Source organism: Carcharodon carcharias, assembly GCF_017639515.1.
Source record: "Carcharodon carcharias isolate sCarCar2 chromosome X unlocalized genomic scaffold, sCarCar2.pri SUPER_X_unloc_1, whole genome shotgun sequence".
NCBI lineage: Eukaryota > Metazoa > Chordata > Chondrichthyes > Lamniformes > Lamnidae > Carcharodon > Carcharodon carcharias.
In genome coordinates this window covers 199,180-216,554 of record NW_024470864.1, presented here as the reverse complement: position 1 = coordinate 216,554, position 17,375 = coordinate 199,180, and the positions used below count along the sequence as shown (strand labels likewise).

Sequence of the window (17,375 nt, the reverse complement as noted above, 5' to 3'; positions counted from 1 at the left end):
CCCAAACAATTCCCATTGCCCCTGCTCTCTCCCCATGGCCCTGTATCAGTCCCCAAACTAATCCCACTGCCCTGCTCTCTCACCATAGACCTGTATCAAACCCCAAACTGATCCCACTGCCCTGCTCTCTCCCCATAGCCCGGTATCAATCCCCAAACTAATCGAACTGCCCCGCTCTCTCCCCATAGCCCTTTATCAATCCTCAAACTAATCACACTGGCCCGGTCTCTCCTCATGGCCCTGTATCAATCCCCAAACTAATCCCACTGTCCCGCTCTCTCCCCATAGCCCTGTATCAATCCCCAAACTAATCCCACTGCCCCTCTCTATCCATAGCCCTGTATCAATCCCAAACCAATCCCACTGTCCCACTCTCTCCCGATAGTCGTGTATCAATCCCCAAACTAATCACACTGTCCCACTCTCTCTCCCCAAAGCCCTGTATCAATCCCCAAACTAATCCCAATGCCCCGCTCTCCCCCCATAGCCCTGTATCAATCCCCAAACTAATCCCACTGCCCCACTCTCTCCCCATAGCCCTGTATCAATCCCCAAACTAATCCCACTGCCCCTGCTCTCTCCCCATAGCCCTGTATCAATCCCCAAACTAATCCCACTGCCCCGCTCTCTCCCCATAGCCCTGTATCAGTCCCCAAACTAATCCCACTGCCCTGCTCTCTCCCCCATAGCCCTGTATAAATCCCCAAACTAATCCCAGTGTCCTGCTCTCTCCCCATAGCCCTGTATCAATCCCCAAAATAATCCCACTGCCCTGCTCTCTCCCCATAGCCCTGTATCAGTCCCCAAACTAATCCCACTGCCCTGCTCTCTCCCCCATAGCCCTGTATAAATCCCCAAACTAATCCCAGTGTCCTGCTCTCTCCCCATAGCCCTGTATCAATCCCCAAAATAATCCCACTGCCCTGCTCTCTCCCCATAGCCCTGTATCAGTCCCCAAACTAATCCCACTGCCCTGCTCGCTCCCCATAGCCCTGTATCAATCCCCAAACTAATCCCAGTGTCCTGCTCTCTCCCCATAGCCCTGTATCAATCCCCAAACTAATCCCACTGTCCCGCTCACTCCCCATAGCCCTGTATCAATCCCCAAACTAATCCCACTGCCCCTCTCTATCCATAGCCCTGTATCAATCCCAAACTAATCCCACTGTCCCACTCTCTCCCGATAGTCCTGTATGAATCCCCAAATTAATCCCACGGTCCCACTCTCTCTCCCCCTAGCCCTGTATCAATCCCCAAACTAATCCCACTGCCCTGCTCTCTCCCCATAACCCTGTATCAATCCTCAAACTAATCCCTCTACCCTGCACTCTCCCCATAACCCTGTATCAATCCCCAAACTAAGCCCAATGCACCGCTATCTCCCCATAGCCCTCTATCAATCCCCAAACTAATCCCAGTGTCCTGCTCTCTCCCCACAGCCCTGTATCAATCCCAAACTAATCCCACTGTCCAACTCTCTCCCGACAGTCCTGTATCAATCCCCAAACTAATCCCACTGTCCCACTCTCTCTCCCCCTAGCCCTGTATCAATCACCAAACTAATCCCACTACCCTGCTCTCTCCCCATAGCCCTGTATCAATCCCCAAACTAATCCCACTGCCCTGCTCTCTCCCCATAACCCTGTATCAATCCACTAACTAATCCCAATACACCGCTCTCTCCCCATAGCCCACTATCAATCCCCAATCTAATCCCACTGTCCCACACTCTCCTCATAGCCCTGTATCAATCCCCAAACTAATCCCACTGCCCCACTCTCTCCCCATAGCCCTCTATCAATCCCCAATCTAATTCCACTGTCCCACTCTCTCCTCATAGCCCTGTCTCAATCCCAAACTAATCCCACAGCCCAACTCTCTCCCCATAGCCCTGACTCAATCCCAAACTAATCCCACTGCCCTGCTCTCTCCCCTTAGCCCTGTATCAATCCCCAAACTAATCCCACTGTCCCGCTCTCTCCCCATAGCCCTGTCAATCCCCACACGAATCCCACTGTCCCGCTCTCTCCTCATAGCCCTGTCAATCCCCAAACAATTCCCATTGCCCCTGCTCTCTCCCCATGGCCCTGTATCAGTCCCCAAACTAATCCCACTGCCCTGCTCTCTCACCATAGACCTGTATCAAACCCCAAACTGATCCCACTGCCCTGCTCTCTCCCCATAGCCCGGTATCAATCCCCAAACTAATCGAACTGCCCCGCTCTCTCCCCATAGCCCTTTATCAATCCTCAAACTAATCACACTGGCCCGGTCTCTCCTCATGGCCCTGTATCAATCCCCAAACTAATCCCACTGTCCCGCTCTCTCCCCATAGCCCTGTATCAATCCCCAAACTAATCCCACTGCCCCTCTCTATCCATAGCCCTGTATCAATCCCAAACCAATCCCACTGTCCCACTCTCTCCCGATAGTCGTGTATCAATCCCCAAACTAATCACACTGTCCCACTCTCTCTCCCCAAAGCCCTGTATCAATCCCCAAACTAATCCCAATGCCCCGCTCTCCCCCCATAGCCCTGTATCAATCCCCAAACTAACCCCACTGCCCCGGTCTCTCCTCATAGCCCTGTGTCAATCCCCAAACTAATCCCAATGTCCCGCTCTCTCCCCATAGCCCTGTATCAATCCACAAACTAATCTCACTGCCCTGGTCTCTCCTCATAGCCCTGTATCAATCCCCAAGCTAATCCCACTTCCCCACTCTCTCCCCATAGCCCTGTTTCAATCGTCAAACTAATCCCACTGCCCCGCTCTCTCCCCATAGCCCTGTATCGATCTGTAACTAATCCCACTGCCCCGCTCTCTCCCCAAAGCCCTGTATCAATCCCAAACTAATCCCACTAGCCCGCTCTCTCCCCATAGCCCTATATCAATCCCCAAACAAATCCCACTGTCCCGCTCTCCCCCCATAGCCCTGTATCAATCCCCAATCTAATCCCACTGTCCCGCTCTCACCCCATACCCCCGTATCAATCCCCAAATCAATCACACTGCCCCGCTCTCTCCCCATAGCCCTGTATCAATCCCAAACTAATCCCACTGTCCCACTCTCTCCCCATGGCCCTGTATCAATCACCAAACTAATCCCACTGCTCTGGTCTCTCCTCTTAGCCCTGCATCAATCCGCAAACTAATCCCACTGTCCCACTCTTTCCCCATAGCCCTGTCTCAATCCCAAACCAATCCCACTGCCCCGCTCTCTCCCCATAGCCCTGTATCAATCCCCAAACTAATCCCACTGCACTGCTCTCTCCCCAAAGCCCTGCATCAATCCCCAAACTAATCCCATGGCCCTGCTCTCTCCCCATAGCCCTCTATCAATCCCCAAACTAATCCAACGGCTCAGCTCTCTCCCCATAGCCCTGTATCAATCCAAAACTAATCCCATTGCCCCGCTCACTCCCCACACCCCTGTATCAATACCAAACTAATCCCACTGTCCCGCTCTCTCCCCATAGCCCTTTATCAATCCCCAAACTAATCCCACTGCCCTGGTCTCTCCTCATAGCACTGTATCAATCCCCAAACTAATCCCACTGTCCCGCTTTCTCCCCATAGCCCTGTATCAATCCCCAAACTAATCCCACTGCCCTGCTCTCTCCCCCATAGCCCTGTATCAATCCACAAACTAATCCCAGTGTCCTGCTCTCTCCCCATAGCCCTGTAATAATCCCCAAAATAATCCCACTGCCCTGCTCTCTCCCCATAGCCCTGTATCAGTCCCCAAACTAATCCCACTGCCCTGCTCGCTCCCCCATAGCCCTGTATCAATCCCCAAACTAATCCCAGTGTCCTGCTCTCTCCCCATAGCCCTGTATCAATCCCCAAACTAACCCCACTGCCCCGGTCTCTCCTCATAGCCCTGTGTCAATCCCCAAACTAATCCCACTGTCCCGCTCTCGCCCCATAGCCCTGTATCAATCCACAAACTAATCTCACTGCCCTGGTCTCTCCTCATAGCCCTGTATCAATCCCCAAGCTAATCCCACTTCCCCACTCTCTCCCCATAGCCCTGTTTCAATCGTCAAACTAATCCCACTGCCCCGCTCTCTCCCCATAGCCCTGTATCGATCTGTAACTAATCCCACTGCCCCGCTCTCTCCCCAAAGCCCTGTATCAATCCCAAACTAATCCCACTAGCCCGCTCTCTCCCCATAGCCCTATATCAATCCCCAAACAAATCCCACTGTCCCGCTCTCCCCCCATAGCCCTGTATCAATCCCCAATGTAATCCCACTGTCCCGCTCTCACCCCATACCCCCGTATCAATCCCCAAATCAATCACACTGCCCCGCTCTCTCCCCATAGCCCTGTATCAATCCCAAACTAATCCCACTGTCCCACTCTCTCCCCATGGCCCTCTATCAATCCCCAAACTAATCCAACGGCCCTGCTCTCTCCCCATAGCCCTGTATCAATCCCCAAACTAATCCCACTGTCCCACTCTCTCTCCCCCGAGCCCTGTATCAATCCCCAAACTTATCCCACTGCCCTGCTCTCTCCCCATAGCCCTGTATCAATCCCCAAACAAATCCCATTGCCCTGCTCTCTCCCCATGACCCTGTATCAATCCCCAAACTAATCCCACTGCCCTGCTCTCTCCCCATAACCCTGTATCAATCCCCTAACTAATCCCAATACCCAGCTCTCTCCCCATAGCCCTGTATCAATCCCCAAACTAATCCCACTGCCCTGCTCTCTCCCCATAGCCCTGTATCAATCCCCAAACTAATCCCAGTGTCCTGCTCTCTCCCAAATAGCCCTCTATCAATCCCCAAACTAATCCAACGGCCCTGCTCTCTCCCCATAGCCCTGTATCAATCCAAAACTAATCCTATTGCCCCGCTCACTCCCCACACCCCTGTATCAATACCAAACTAATCCCACTGTCCCGCTCTCTCCCCATAGCCCTTTATCAATCCCCAAACTAATCCCACTACCCTGGTCTCTCCTCATAGCACTGTATCAATCCCAAAACTAATCCCACTGTCCCGCTTTCTCCCCATAGCCCTGTATCAATCCCCAAACTAATCCCACTGCCCTGGTCTCTCCCCATAGCCCTGTATCAGTCCCCAAACTAATCACACTGCCCTGCTCTCTCACCGTAGCCCTTTATCAATCCCCAAACTAATCCCACTGCCCTGCTCTCTCCCCATAGCCCTGTATCAATCCCCAAAGTAATCCCACTGCTCTGCTCTCTCCACATAGCCCTGTATCAATCCCCAAAATAATCCCACTGCCCTGCTCTCTCCACAAAGCCCTGTATCAATCCCCAAACTAAACCCACTGCCCTGGTCTCTCCCCATAGCCCTGAATCAATCCCCAAACTAATCCCAGTGTCCTGCTCTCTCCCCATAGCCCTGTATCAATCCCCAAAATAATCCCACTGCCCTGCTCTCTCCACATAGACCTCTATCCATCCCAAACTAATCCCACTGCCCCGCTCTCTCCCCATAGACCTGTATCAATCCCAAACTAATCCCACTGTCCCGCTCTCTCCCCATAGCCCTGTATCAATCCCAAACTAATCCCACTGTCCCTCTCTCTCCCCATAGCCCTGTATCAATCCCAAACTAATCCCACTGTCCCTCTCTCTCCCCATAGTCCTGTATCAATCCCAAACTAATCCCACTGTCCCACTCTCTCCCGATAGTCATGTATCAATCCCCAAACTAATCCCACTGTCCTGCTCTCTCCCCATGACCCTGTATCAATCCCCAAACTAATCCCACTGCCCTGCTCTCTCCCCATAACCCTGTATCAATCCCCTAGCTAATCCCAATACCCCGCTCTCTCCCCATAGCCCTCTATCAATCCCCAATCTAATCCCACTGTCCCACTCTCTCCTCATAGCCCTGTATCAATCCACAAACTAATCTCACAGCCCCACTCTCTCCCCAGAGACCTGTATCAATCCCCAAACTAATCCCACTGTCCCGCTCTCTCCCCGTAGCACAGTATCAATCGCCAAACTAATCCCACTGCCCCGATCTCTCCCCATAGCCCAGTATCAATCGCCAAACTAATCCCACTGCCCAGCTCTCTCCCTATAGCCCTGTATCAATCCCAAACTAATCCCACTGCCCTGCTTTCTCCCCATAGCCCTGTATCAATCCCCAAACTAATCCCACTGCCCTGCTTTCTCCCCATAGCCCTGTATCAATCCACAAACTAATCCGACTGCCCTTCTCTCTCCCCAAAGCACTGCATCAATCCCCAAACTAATCCCACTGCCCTGCCCTTTCCCCAGAGCCCTGTATAAATCCCCAAACTAATCCCAGTGTCCTGCTCTCTCCCCAAAGCCCTGTATCAATCCCCAAACTAATCCCACTGTCCCGCTCTCTCCCCGTAGCACAGTATCAATCGCCAAACTAATCCCACTGCCCCGATCTCTCCCCATAGCCCAGTATCAATCGCCAAACTAATCCCACTGCCCAGCTCTCTCCCTATAGCCCTGTATCAATCCCAAACTAATCCCACTGCCCTGCTTTCTCCCCATAGCCCTGTATCAATCCCCAAACTAATCCCACTGCCCTGCTTTCTCCCCATAGCCCTGTATCAATCCACAAACTAATCCGACTGCCCTTCTCTCTCCCCAAAGCACTGCATCAATCCCCAAACTAATCCCACTGCCCTGCCCTTTCCCCAGAGCCCTGTATAAATCCCCAAACTAATCCCAGTGTCCTGCTCTCTCCCCAAAGCCCTGTATCAATCCCCAAACTAATCCAACGGCCAAGCTCTCTCCCCATAGCCCTGTATCAATCACAAACTAATCCACATTGCCCCGGTCTCTCCTCATAGCCCTGTATCAATCCCCAAACTAATTCCACTGCCCCAATCTCTCCCCATAGCCCTGTATCAATCGTTAAACTAATCCCACTGCCCCGCTCTCTCCCCATAGCCCTGTATCAATCCCCAAACTAATCCCACTGCCCCGCTCTCTCCCCGTAGCCCTGTATCGATCTGTAACTAATCCCAGTTCCCCACTCTCTCCCCATAGCCCTGTGTCAATCCCCAAACTAATCCCACTGCCCCGCTCTCTCCCCATAGCCCTGTATCATTCCCCAAACTAATCCCACTGCCCCGGTCTCTCCTCATAGCCCTGTGTCAATCCCCAAACTAATCCCACTGTCCCGCTCTCTCCCCAAAGCCCCGTATCAATCCCCAAACTAATCCCACTGTCCCGCTCTCTCCCCATAGCCCTGGATCAATCGTCAAACTAATCCCACTGCCCCGCTCTCTCCCCATAGCCCTGTATCAATTCCCAAGGTAATCCCACTGCCCCGCTCTCTCCCCATAGCCCTGTATCGATCTGTAACTAATCCCACTGCCCTGCTCTCTCCCCATAGCCCTGTATCAATCCCCAAACTAACCCCACTGCCCCGGTCTCTCCCCATAACCCTGTATCAATCCCAAACTTATCCCACTAGCCCGCTCTCTCCCCATAGCCCTGTATCAATCCCCAAACTAATCCCACGGTCCCGCTCTCCCCCCATAGCCCTGTACCAATCCCCAAACTAATCCCACTGTCCCGCTCTCTCCCCATAGCCCTGTATCAATCCCCAAACTAATCCCACTGCCCCGCTCTCTCCCCATAGCCCTGTATCAATCCCAAACTAATCCCACTTTCCCACTCTCTCCCCATAGCCCTGTATCAATCCCCAAACTAATCCCACTGTCCCGCTCTCTCCCCATAGCCCCGTATCAATCCCCAAACTAATCCCACTGTCCCGCTCTGTCCCCATAGCCCTGTATCAATCGTCAAACTAATCCCACTGCCCCGCTCTCTCCCCATAGCTCTGTATCAATTCCCAAGGTAATCCCACTGCCCCGCTCTCTCCCCATAGCCCTGTATCGATCTGTAACTAATCCCACTGCCCCGGTCTCTCCCCATAACCCTGTATCAATCCCCAAACTAACCCCACTGCCCCACTCTCTCCCCATAGCCCTGAATCAATCGTCAAACTAATCCCACTGCCCCGCTCTCTCCCCATAGCCCTGTATCAATCCACAAACAAATCCCACTGCCCCGCTCTCTCCCCATAGCCCTGTATCGATCTGTAACTAATCCCACTGCACCGTTCTCTCCCCATAGCCCTGTATCAATCCCCAAACTAATCCCACTGCCCCGCTCTGTCCCCATAGCCCTGTATCAATCCCCAAACTAATCCCACTGCCCCGCTCTCTCCCCATAGCCCTGTATCAATCCCCAAACTAATCCCACTGCCCTGGTCTCTCCTCATAGCCCTGTATCAATCCCCAAACGAATCCCACTGTTCCGCTCCCTCCCCATAGCCCTGTATCAATCCCCAAACTAGTCCCACTGCCCCGGTCTCTCCTCATAGCCCTGTATCAATCCCCAAACTAATCCCACTGCCCCGGTCTCTCCTCATAGCCCTATATCAATCCCCAAACTAATCCCATTGCCCCACTCTCACCCCACAGCCCTGTATCAATCGTCAAACTAATCCCACTGCCCCGCTCTCTCCCCATAGCCCTGTATCAATCCACAAACTAATCCCACTGCCCCGCTCTCTCCCCATAGCCCTGTATCAATTCCCAAGGTAATCCCACTGCCCCGCTCTCTCCCCATAGCCCTGTATCGATCTGTAACTAATCCCACTGCCCCGCTCTCTCCCCATAGCCCTGTATCAATCCCCAAACTAACCCCACTGCCCCAGTCTCTCCCTATAGCCCTGTATCAATCCCAAACTTATCCCACCAACCCGCTCTCTCCCCATAGCCCTGTATCAATCCCCAAACTAATCCCACTGTCCCGCTCTCTCCCCATAGCCCTGTATCAATCCACAAACTAATCCCACTGCCCCGCTCTCTCCCCATAGCCCTGTATCAATCCCATACTAATCCCACTGCCCTGCTCCCTCCCCATAGCCTTGTATCAATCCCAAACTAATCCCACTGTCCCACTCTCTCCCCAAAGCCTTGTATCAATTCCCAAACTAATCCCACTGCCCCGCTCTCTCCCCATAGCCCTGTATCAATCCCCAAGCTAATCCCACTGCCCCGCTCTCTCCCCATAGCCCTGTATCAATCCCAAACTAATCCCACTAGCCCGGTCTCTCCCCATAACCCTGTATCAATCCCCAAACTAATCCCACTGCCCCGCTCTCTCCCCATAACCCTGTATCAATCCCCAAACTAATCCCACTGCCCCGCTCGCTCCCCATAGCCCTGTATCAATCCCCAAACTAATCCCACTGCCCTGGTGTCTCCTCATAGCCCTGTATCAATCCCCTAACGAATCCCACTGTCCCGCTCTCTCCCCATAGCCCTGTATCAATCCCCAAACTAATCCCACTGCCCCGGTCTCTCCTCATAGCCCTGTATCAATCCCCAAACTAATCCCACTTCCCCACTCTCTCCCCATAGCCCTGTATCAATCGTCAAACTAATCCCATTGTCCCGCTCTCTCCCCATAGCCCTGTATCAATCCCCAACCTAATCCCACTGCCCCGCTCTCTCCCCATAGCTCTGTATCGATCTGTAACTAATCCCACTGCCCCGCTCTCTCCCCATAGCCCTGTATCAATCCCCAAACAAATCCCACTGCCCCGCTCTCTCCCCATAGCCCTGTATCAATCCCCAAACTAATCCCACTGCCCCGGTCTCTCCCCATAGCCCTGTATCAATCCCCAAACTAATCCCACTGCCCCGGTCTCTCCTCATAGCCCTATATCAATCCCCAAACTAATCCCATGGCCACACTCTCTCCCCATAGCCCTGTATCAATCGTCAAACTAATCCCACTGCCCTGGTCTCTCCTCATAGCCCTGTATCAATCCACAAACTAATCACACTGCCTCACTCTCTCCCCATAGCCCTGTATCAATCGTCAAACTAATCCCACTGCCCCGCTCTCTCCCCATAGCCCTGTATCAATCCCCAACCTAATCCCACTGCCCCGCTCTCTCCTCATAGCTCTGTATCGATCTGTAACTAATCCCACTGCCCCGCTCTCTACCCATAGCCCTGTATCAATCCCCAAACTAATCCCACTGCCCCGCTCTCTCCTCATAGCCCTGTATCAATCCCCAAACTAATCCCACTGCCCCGGTCTCTCCTCATAGCCCTGTATCAATCCCCAAACTAATCCCACTGTCCCGCTCTCTCCCCATAGCCCTGTATCAATCCCCAAACTAATCCCACTGGCCCGGTCTCTCCTCATAGCCCTATATCAATCCCCAAACTAATCCCATTGCCACACTCTCTCCCCATAGCCCTGTATCAATCCACAAACTAATCCCACTGCCCCGCTCTCTCCCCATAGCCCTGTATCGATCTGTAACTAATCCCACTGCCCCGTTCTCTCCCCATAGCCCTGTATCAATCCCTAAACTAATCCCACTGCCCCGCTCTGTCCCCATAGCCCTGTATCAATCCCCAAACTAATCCCACTGCCCCGCTCTCTCCCCATAGCCCTGTATCAATCCCCAAACTAATCCCACTGCCCTGGTCTCTCCTCATAGCCCTGTATCAATCCCCAAACGAATCCCACTGTTCCGCTCCCTCCCCATAGCCCTGTATCAATCCCCAAACTAATCCCACTGCCCCGGTCTCTCCTCATAGCCCTGTATCAATCCCCAAACTAATCCCACTGCCCCACTCTCTCCCCATAGCCCTGTATCAATCGTCAAACTAATCCCACTGCCCCGCTCTCTCCCCATAGCCCTGTATCAATCCCCAAACTAATCCCACTGCCCCGCTCTCTCCCCATAGCCCTGTATCAATCCCAAACTAATCCCACTGTCCCACTCTCTCCCCATAGCCCTGTATCAATTCCCAAACTAATCCCATTGTCCCGCTCTCTCCCCATAACCCTGTATCAATCCCCAAACTAATCCCACTGTCTCACTCTTTCCCCATAGCCCTGTCTCAATCACAAACTAATCCCACTGCCCCGCTCTCTCCCCAAAGCCCTGTATCAATCCCCAAACTAATCCCACTGCCCCGTTCTCTCCCCAAAGCCCTGTATCAATCCTCATACTAATCCCACTGCCCTGCTCTCTCTCTCCCCCAAAGTAAGGCAGTATTTTTCTGTGCCTCACATATTCTCCGTTGGAAGGTGCAGTCGTCTTTGCCTTTTGCATTCTGACGTCTTCGTAAAGAGGGCTGCCCGGAACCTCTTTCCCCTTTCCCCGTCTCCGACGCTGACTCCAACCGAACTGAACGGCAACCGAAATCCCATCGCCAAGTAACTCTCCTGCCATCAAACCTGCGCCTGCAGCCGGGGATGTGGAGAGAAACAAGCTGCAGCAGCCCTTCCCCCACCCCCCCACCCCCCCACCCCCAACCCCCCACACCTCCCCCTCCCCGCCGCCTTCCACCAGACGGCCCGAGCTTGAGAAGGCCAAGCTGGACATCACCCTGACCTGGGCAGCGCGCTGGGGTGGGGCATCCGCTCGGACACTTACTGTACTGTCCCGTGCTGGTCTGGTAGATGGGCGTTGGCATGGTCATGGTGGTGAGGGTAGCCCCGCCCACCTCCTCATCTCCTTTCCCCTCCGTCTTCGTGGTCGCCGAGTCACCCGATGAGAGCTCATTGAGTATTTTCCTTGCGATTCAAAGACAAACACGGACAGCGTTAGAGCTGGCGCTCCCAAAACTCACCTACCCCAGCCCCAGACCCTCCGATAGTGCGGCGGTCCCTCAACACTGACCCTCCGACAGTGCGGCGCTCCCTCAGCGCTGACCCTCCGACAGTGCGGCGCTCCCTCAACACTGACCCTCCGACAGTGCGGCGCTCCCTCAACACTAACCCTCCGATAGTGCGGCACTCCCTCAGCACTGACCCTCCGACAGTGCGGCACTCCCTCAGCACTGACCCTCCGACAGTGCGGCTCTCCCTCAGCGCTGACCCTCCGACAGTGCGGCGCTCCCTCAGCACTGACCCTCCGACAGTGCGGCTCTCCCTCAGCACTGACCCTCCGACAGTGCGGCGCTCCCTCAGCACTGACCCTCCGACAGTGCGGCTCTCCCTCAGCGCTGACCCTCCGACAGTGCGGCACTCCCTCAGCACTGACCCTCCGACAGTGCGGCGCTCCCTCAGCGCTGACCCTCCCACAGTGCGGTGCTCCCTCAGCACTGACCCTCCGACAGCGCGGCACTCCCTCAGCGCTGACCCTCCCACAGTGTGACTCTCCCTCAGCGCTGACCCCCCGACAGTGCAGCTGTTTGGAGAGGCTGGAATTTGGGAGTCACAGCCTCAGGGCTCAGACGTTTCGGACTGAGGCGGAGGGAGAAATCTCTTCACTCGGGAGAATTCTCTACCCCAGGGGGCTGTGGGTGCTCCGTCGTCGAGCGTATCCGAGGGGTCGATAGATTCTCGGGCACTGAGGTGCGGGGCGGGGAAAATAGGGGGTGGTTGGGTGGGTGGGGGCCAGGGAGACGATCAGGAGCGGCCTTACCGGACGGGGAGGTCCTGCTCCTGTCTCTTGTCTAAGGTTCCTGGTCCAGCCGCAGGGGGATGTGAAGTGAACTCGGCAATTCGGCTGGGGGGGCATCACTTTTGAAATCGGAGAAAAGTGGGGGCGTCTGGGGACCGGGGCCAGAAATTCAGGAGGGGGGAATATTTACTTCAAGATAGTGAAACACAGGGAAAACAAGGGGAGGGGGGCAGAGGGAGAGAGAGAGAGAGAGAGAGAGAGAGAGAGAGAGAGAGAGAGACAGAGAGAGAGAGAGAGACAGAGAGAGAGAGAGACAGAGAGAGAGACAGAGAGAGAGAGAGAGACAGAGAGAGAGAGACAGAGAGAGAGAGAGACAGAGAGAGAGAGACAGAGAGAGAGAGACAGAGACAGAGAGAGAGACAGAGAGAGAGACAGAGAGAGAGAGAGAGACAGAGAGAGAGAGACAGAGAGAGAGAGACAGAGAGAGACAGAGAGAGAGAGACAGAGAGAGAGAGAGACAGAGAGAGAGAGACAGAGAGAGAGAGAGAGACAGAGAGAGACAGAGAGAGAGAGACAGAGAGAGAGAGACAGAGACAGAGAGAGAGAGACAGAGAGAGAGAGACAGAGAGAGAGAGACAGAGAGAGAGAGAGACAGAGAGAGAGAGACAGAGAGAGAGAGACAGAGAGAGAGAGACAGAGAGAGAGAGACAGAGAGAGAGAGACAGAGAGAGACAGAGAGAGAGAGACAGAGAGAGAGAGACAGAGAGAGACAGAGAGAGAGAGACAGAGAGAGAGAGACAGAGAGAGAGAGAGACAGAGAGAGAGAGACAGAGAGAGAGACAGAGAGAGAGACAGAGAGAGAGACAGAGAGAGAGAGAGACAGAGAGAGAGAGACAGAGAGAGAGAGACAGAGAGAGAGAGAGAGAGACAGAGAGAGAGAGACAGAGAGAGAGAGACAGAGAGAGAGAGAGAGAGACAGAGAGAGAGAGACAGAGAGAGAGAGTGACCCGGGGTGGGGGGGTGGATTCGATTTGACTGAGGATAAATCGAACGCTGTTCATTGGCTGGGAGCAGACAGCGAGAGGTCGGGGGTTAGCGGGGAAGGTCAGCACTGAGCGGAAACCGTGAGGGGGGGGGGGGGGGGGGGTTGGTGGGGAGGGACTGCTGCTCCCTGTGACGCTCCAGACCTGAGCCCCCTCGCGAGCCCCCGGCGCGGACAGTACCTGTAAGACGGCCGCCTGGACAGTATCTCTCGGGATTTCTGTGACGACGACACGCTGTCAGACGACTCCTGGGAATCATCGCTCTCGGACAGGGCGGATACCTTTCAAAGAGAAGGAGACGGGGTGGGGGGAGGCGGGGGAAGGAGGAACACGCGTAAGTAGCGTTGAGGCTGTGGCCGGACGCTCCAGTGGCTTCGCTGCCCGAGCCGGTGACCTTTCTGTCGACACCAGCTCCGAGGCCAGCTCGGGTTGGGATGGGGGGTGGTGGGGGTGGTGGTGTGCTGAGGGGGGCAGCTCAGGGGGGGTCAAGCGTCGCATGAAGACCGGCCCAGACCACCACACCCCCCACCCCCCCCACCCCACCCGCCAGCCTGACCCCTAGCGGAAATCCCCGCACGGGAGCGGGGACCCGGACACGCTCACCCTCCACGCAAAACCAACGGCCGGAGCTGGACGGTCAGCGATACAGCGGGGAGGCAGGGGCAGGGGCGCTGGTCACTCACAGGAGGGCACCGTCTCCCAGGCACCTGCCGCTGGGGGGGAGTTGGGGGGGGGGCAGCGAGCAAGGCAAGGGGGTGGTCGGGGAGGGGGCCGTCAACGAGAGGAGGGAGCGGTCAGCGGGATGCAAGGGGGTGGTCAGCGAGGGGAGGGGGCGGTCAGCGAGGGGAGGGGGCGGTCAGCGAGAGGAGGGGGCGGTCAGCGAGGGGAGGGGGTGGTCAGCGAGATTAGGTGTGGTCAGCGAGGGGAGGGGGTGGTCAGCGAGGGGAGAGGGTGGTCGGTGAGATTAGGGGGTGGTCAGCGAGGGGAGGGGGCGGTCAGTGAGGGGAGGGGACGGTCAGCGAGATTAGGGGGCGGTGAGTGAGGGGAGGGGGTGGTCAGTGAGGGGACGGGGTGGTCAGCGAGGGGAGGGGGTGGTCAGCGAGGGGAGGGGGCGGTCAGCGAGGGGAGGGGGCGGTCAGCGAGGGGAGGGGGTGGTCAGCGAGGGTGGCGGTGGTCAGCGAGATTAGGGGTGGTCAGCGAGGGGTGGGGGTGGTCAGCGAGGGGACGGGGTGGTCAGCGAGGGGAGGGGGTGGTCAGCGAGGGGAGGGGGCAGTCAGCGAGGGGAGGGGGCGGTCAGCGAGGGGAGGGGGTGGTCAGCGAGGGTGGCGGTGGTCAGCGAGATTAGGGGTGGTCAGCGAGGGGTGGGGGTGGTCAGCGAGGGGACGGGGTGGTCAGGGAGGGGAGGGGGTGGTCAGCAAGGGGAGGGGCGGTCAGCGAGATTAGGGGTGGTCAGTGAGGGTAGGGGGCGGTCAACGAGGGGAGGGGACGATCAGCGAGGGGAGGGGACGGTCAGCGAGGGGAGGGGGCGGTCAGCGAGGGGAGGGGGTGCTCAGCGAGGGGAGGAGACAGTCAGCGAGGGGAGGGGGTGGTCAGCGAGGGAGGACACGGTCAGCGAGGGGAGGGGACGGTCAGCGAGGGGAGGGGACGGTCAGCGAGGGGAGGGGATGGTCAGCGAGATTAGGGGTGGTCAGCGAGGGGTGGGGGTGGTCAGCGAGGGGAGGGGGCGGTCAGCGAGGGGAGGGAGCGGTCAGCGAGGGGAGGGGGCGGTCAGCGAGGGGAGGGGGCGGTGAGTGAGGGGAGGGGGTGGTCAGCGAGGGGAGGGGGCGGTCAGCGAGGAGAGGGGGTGGTCTGCGAGGAGAGGGGGTGGTCAGCGAGAGGAGGGAGCGATCAGCGAGAGGAGGGGGTGGTCAGTGAGGGGAGGGGGCGGTCAGTGAGGGGAGGGGGCGGTCAGCGAGGAGAGGGGGCGGTCAGTGAGATTAGGGGATGGTCAGCGAGGGGAGGGGGTGGTCACTGAGATTAGGGGGTGGTCAGTGAGGGGAGGGGGTGGTCTGCGAGGAGAGGGGGTGGTCAGCGAGAGGAGGGAGCGATCAGCGAGAGGAGGGGGTGGTCAGTGAGGGGAGGGGGCGGTCAGTGAGGGGAGGGGGCGGTCAGCGAGGAGAGGGGGCGGTCAGTGAGATTAGGGGATGGTCAGCGAGGGGAGGGGGTGGTCACTGAGATTAGGGGGTGGTCAGTGAGGGGAGGGGGTGGTCAGCGAGGGGAGGGGGTGGTCAGTGAGATTAGGGGGTGGTCAGCGAGGGGAGGGGGTTGTCAGCGAGATTAGGGGTGGTCAGCGAGGGGAGGGGACGGTCAGCGAGGGGAGGGGACGGTCAGTGAGGGGAAGGGGTTGTCAGTGAGGGGAGGGGACGGTCAGCGAGGGGAGGGGGCGGTCAGCGAGGGGAGGGGACGGTCAGCGAGGGGAGGGGGTGGTCAGCGAGATTAGGGGTGGTCAGCGATGGGAGGGGGTGGTCAGCGGGGGGAGGAGGTGGCGAGCGAGGGGAGGGGGCGGTCAGCGAGGGGAGGGGGCGGTCAGCGAGCAGAGGGGTTGGTCAGCGAGGGGAGGGCTTGGTCAGCGAGGGGAGGGGTGGGTCAGCGAGAGGAGGGGGTGGTCAGTGAGATTAGGGGGTGGTCAGCGAGGGGAGGGGGCGGTCAGCGAGGGGAGGGGGCGGTCAGTGAGGGGAGGGGACGGTCAGCGAGGGGAGGGGGTGGTCAGCGAGATTAGGGGTGGTCAGCGAGGGGAGGGGACGGTGAGTGAGGGGAGGGGGTGGTCAGCGAGGGGAGAGGGCGGTCAGCGAGGGGAGGGGGCGGTCAGTGAGGAGAGGGGGTGGTCAGCGAGAGGAGGGGGTGGTTAGTGAGGGGAGGGGGCGGTCAGCGAGAGGAGGGGGCGATCAGTGAGAGGAGGGGGTGGTCAGTGAGGGGAGGGGGCGGTCAGCGAGGAGAGGGGGTGGTCAGTGAGATTAGGGGATGGTCAGCGAGGGGAGGGGGTGGTCAGTGAGATTAGGGGGTGGTCAGTGAGGGGAGGGGGCGGTCAGTGAGGGGAGGGGGTGGTCAGTGAGGGGAGGGGACGGTCAGCGAGGGGAGGGGGTGGTCAGTGAGGGGAAGGGGTGGTCAGCCACACCAGTGGGTGACCTGTAGGGGGATTAACAATGTTTGAATGAGAAATGGAACCCTTGGTGTATTGGGGAATGTGAAAGTTTAATGGACAGGAAGGCACAAGAGATCAGCTGTAAACTTCCTACACATTGGCTGAAGGTCACTGCGCCTGTTGACTATTCACACACACACACACGCGTGTGCCCTCTCACATGTGCCCTCTAACACTCTCACACACGTGCCCTCTCACACACGTGTACGTGCCCTCTCACACTCAGACGCCCTCTCACACTCACCCTCTAACACTCTCACACTCACACGCATGCGCCCTCTCTCACTCACATGCCCTCTCACACGTGCCCTCTAACACTCTCTCACACGCGTGCGCCCTCTCTCACTCACACGCCCTCTCACACGTGCCCTCTAACACTCTCACACTCACACGCATGCGCCCTCTCACACTCACACGCCCTCCCACACGTGCCCTCTAACACTCTCACACACATGTGCGCCCTCTCTCACTCACACGCCCTCTCACACGTGCCCTCTAACACTCTCACACACGCGTGCGCCCTCTCTCACTCACACGCCCTCTCACACGTGCCCTCTAACACTCTCACACACATGTGCGCCCTCTCTCACTCACACGCCCTCTCACACGTGCCCTCTAACACTCTCACATACGCGTGCGCCCTCTCACATGTGCCCTCTATCACTCTCTCACACACGTGCACGCGCCCACTCAGACTCACACACCCTCTCACACGTGCCCTCTCACA

General features: G+C 57.1%; 1 protein-coding gene across 8 annotated transcripts in view; it reads right to left on the bottom strand.

The window, feature by feature from the left end:
• LOC121275073 (cyclic AMP-dependent transcription factor ATF-1-like) overlaps positions 1 to 17,375 on the bottom strand; it is a 103,461-nt gene that overhangs the window by 53,396 nt on the left and 32,690 nt on the right. For all 8 annotated transcript variants that reach the window (XM_041182473.1, XM_041182474.1, XM_041182477.1 and 5 more), the window contains 2 exons: positions 13,648 to 13,748; positions 11,453 to 11,592 (listed from right to left, as the gene is read on the bottom strand). In XM_041182473.1, the coding sequence (XP_041038407.1) occupies positions 11,453 to 11,592; positions 13,648 to 13,748 (241 nt within the window). The remainder of the gene's footprint in view (positions 1 to 11,452; positions 11,593 to 13,647; positions 13,749 to 17,375) is intronic.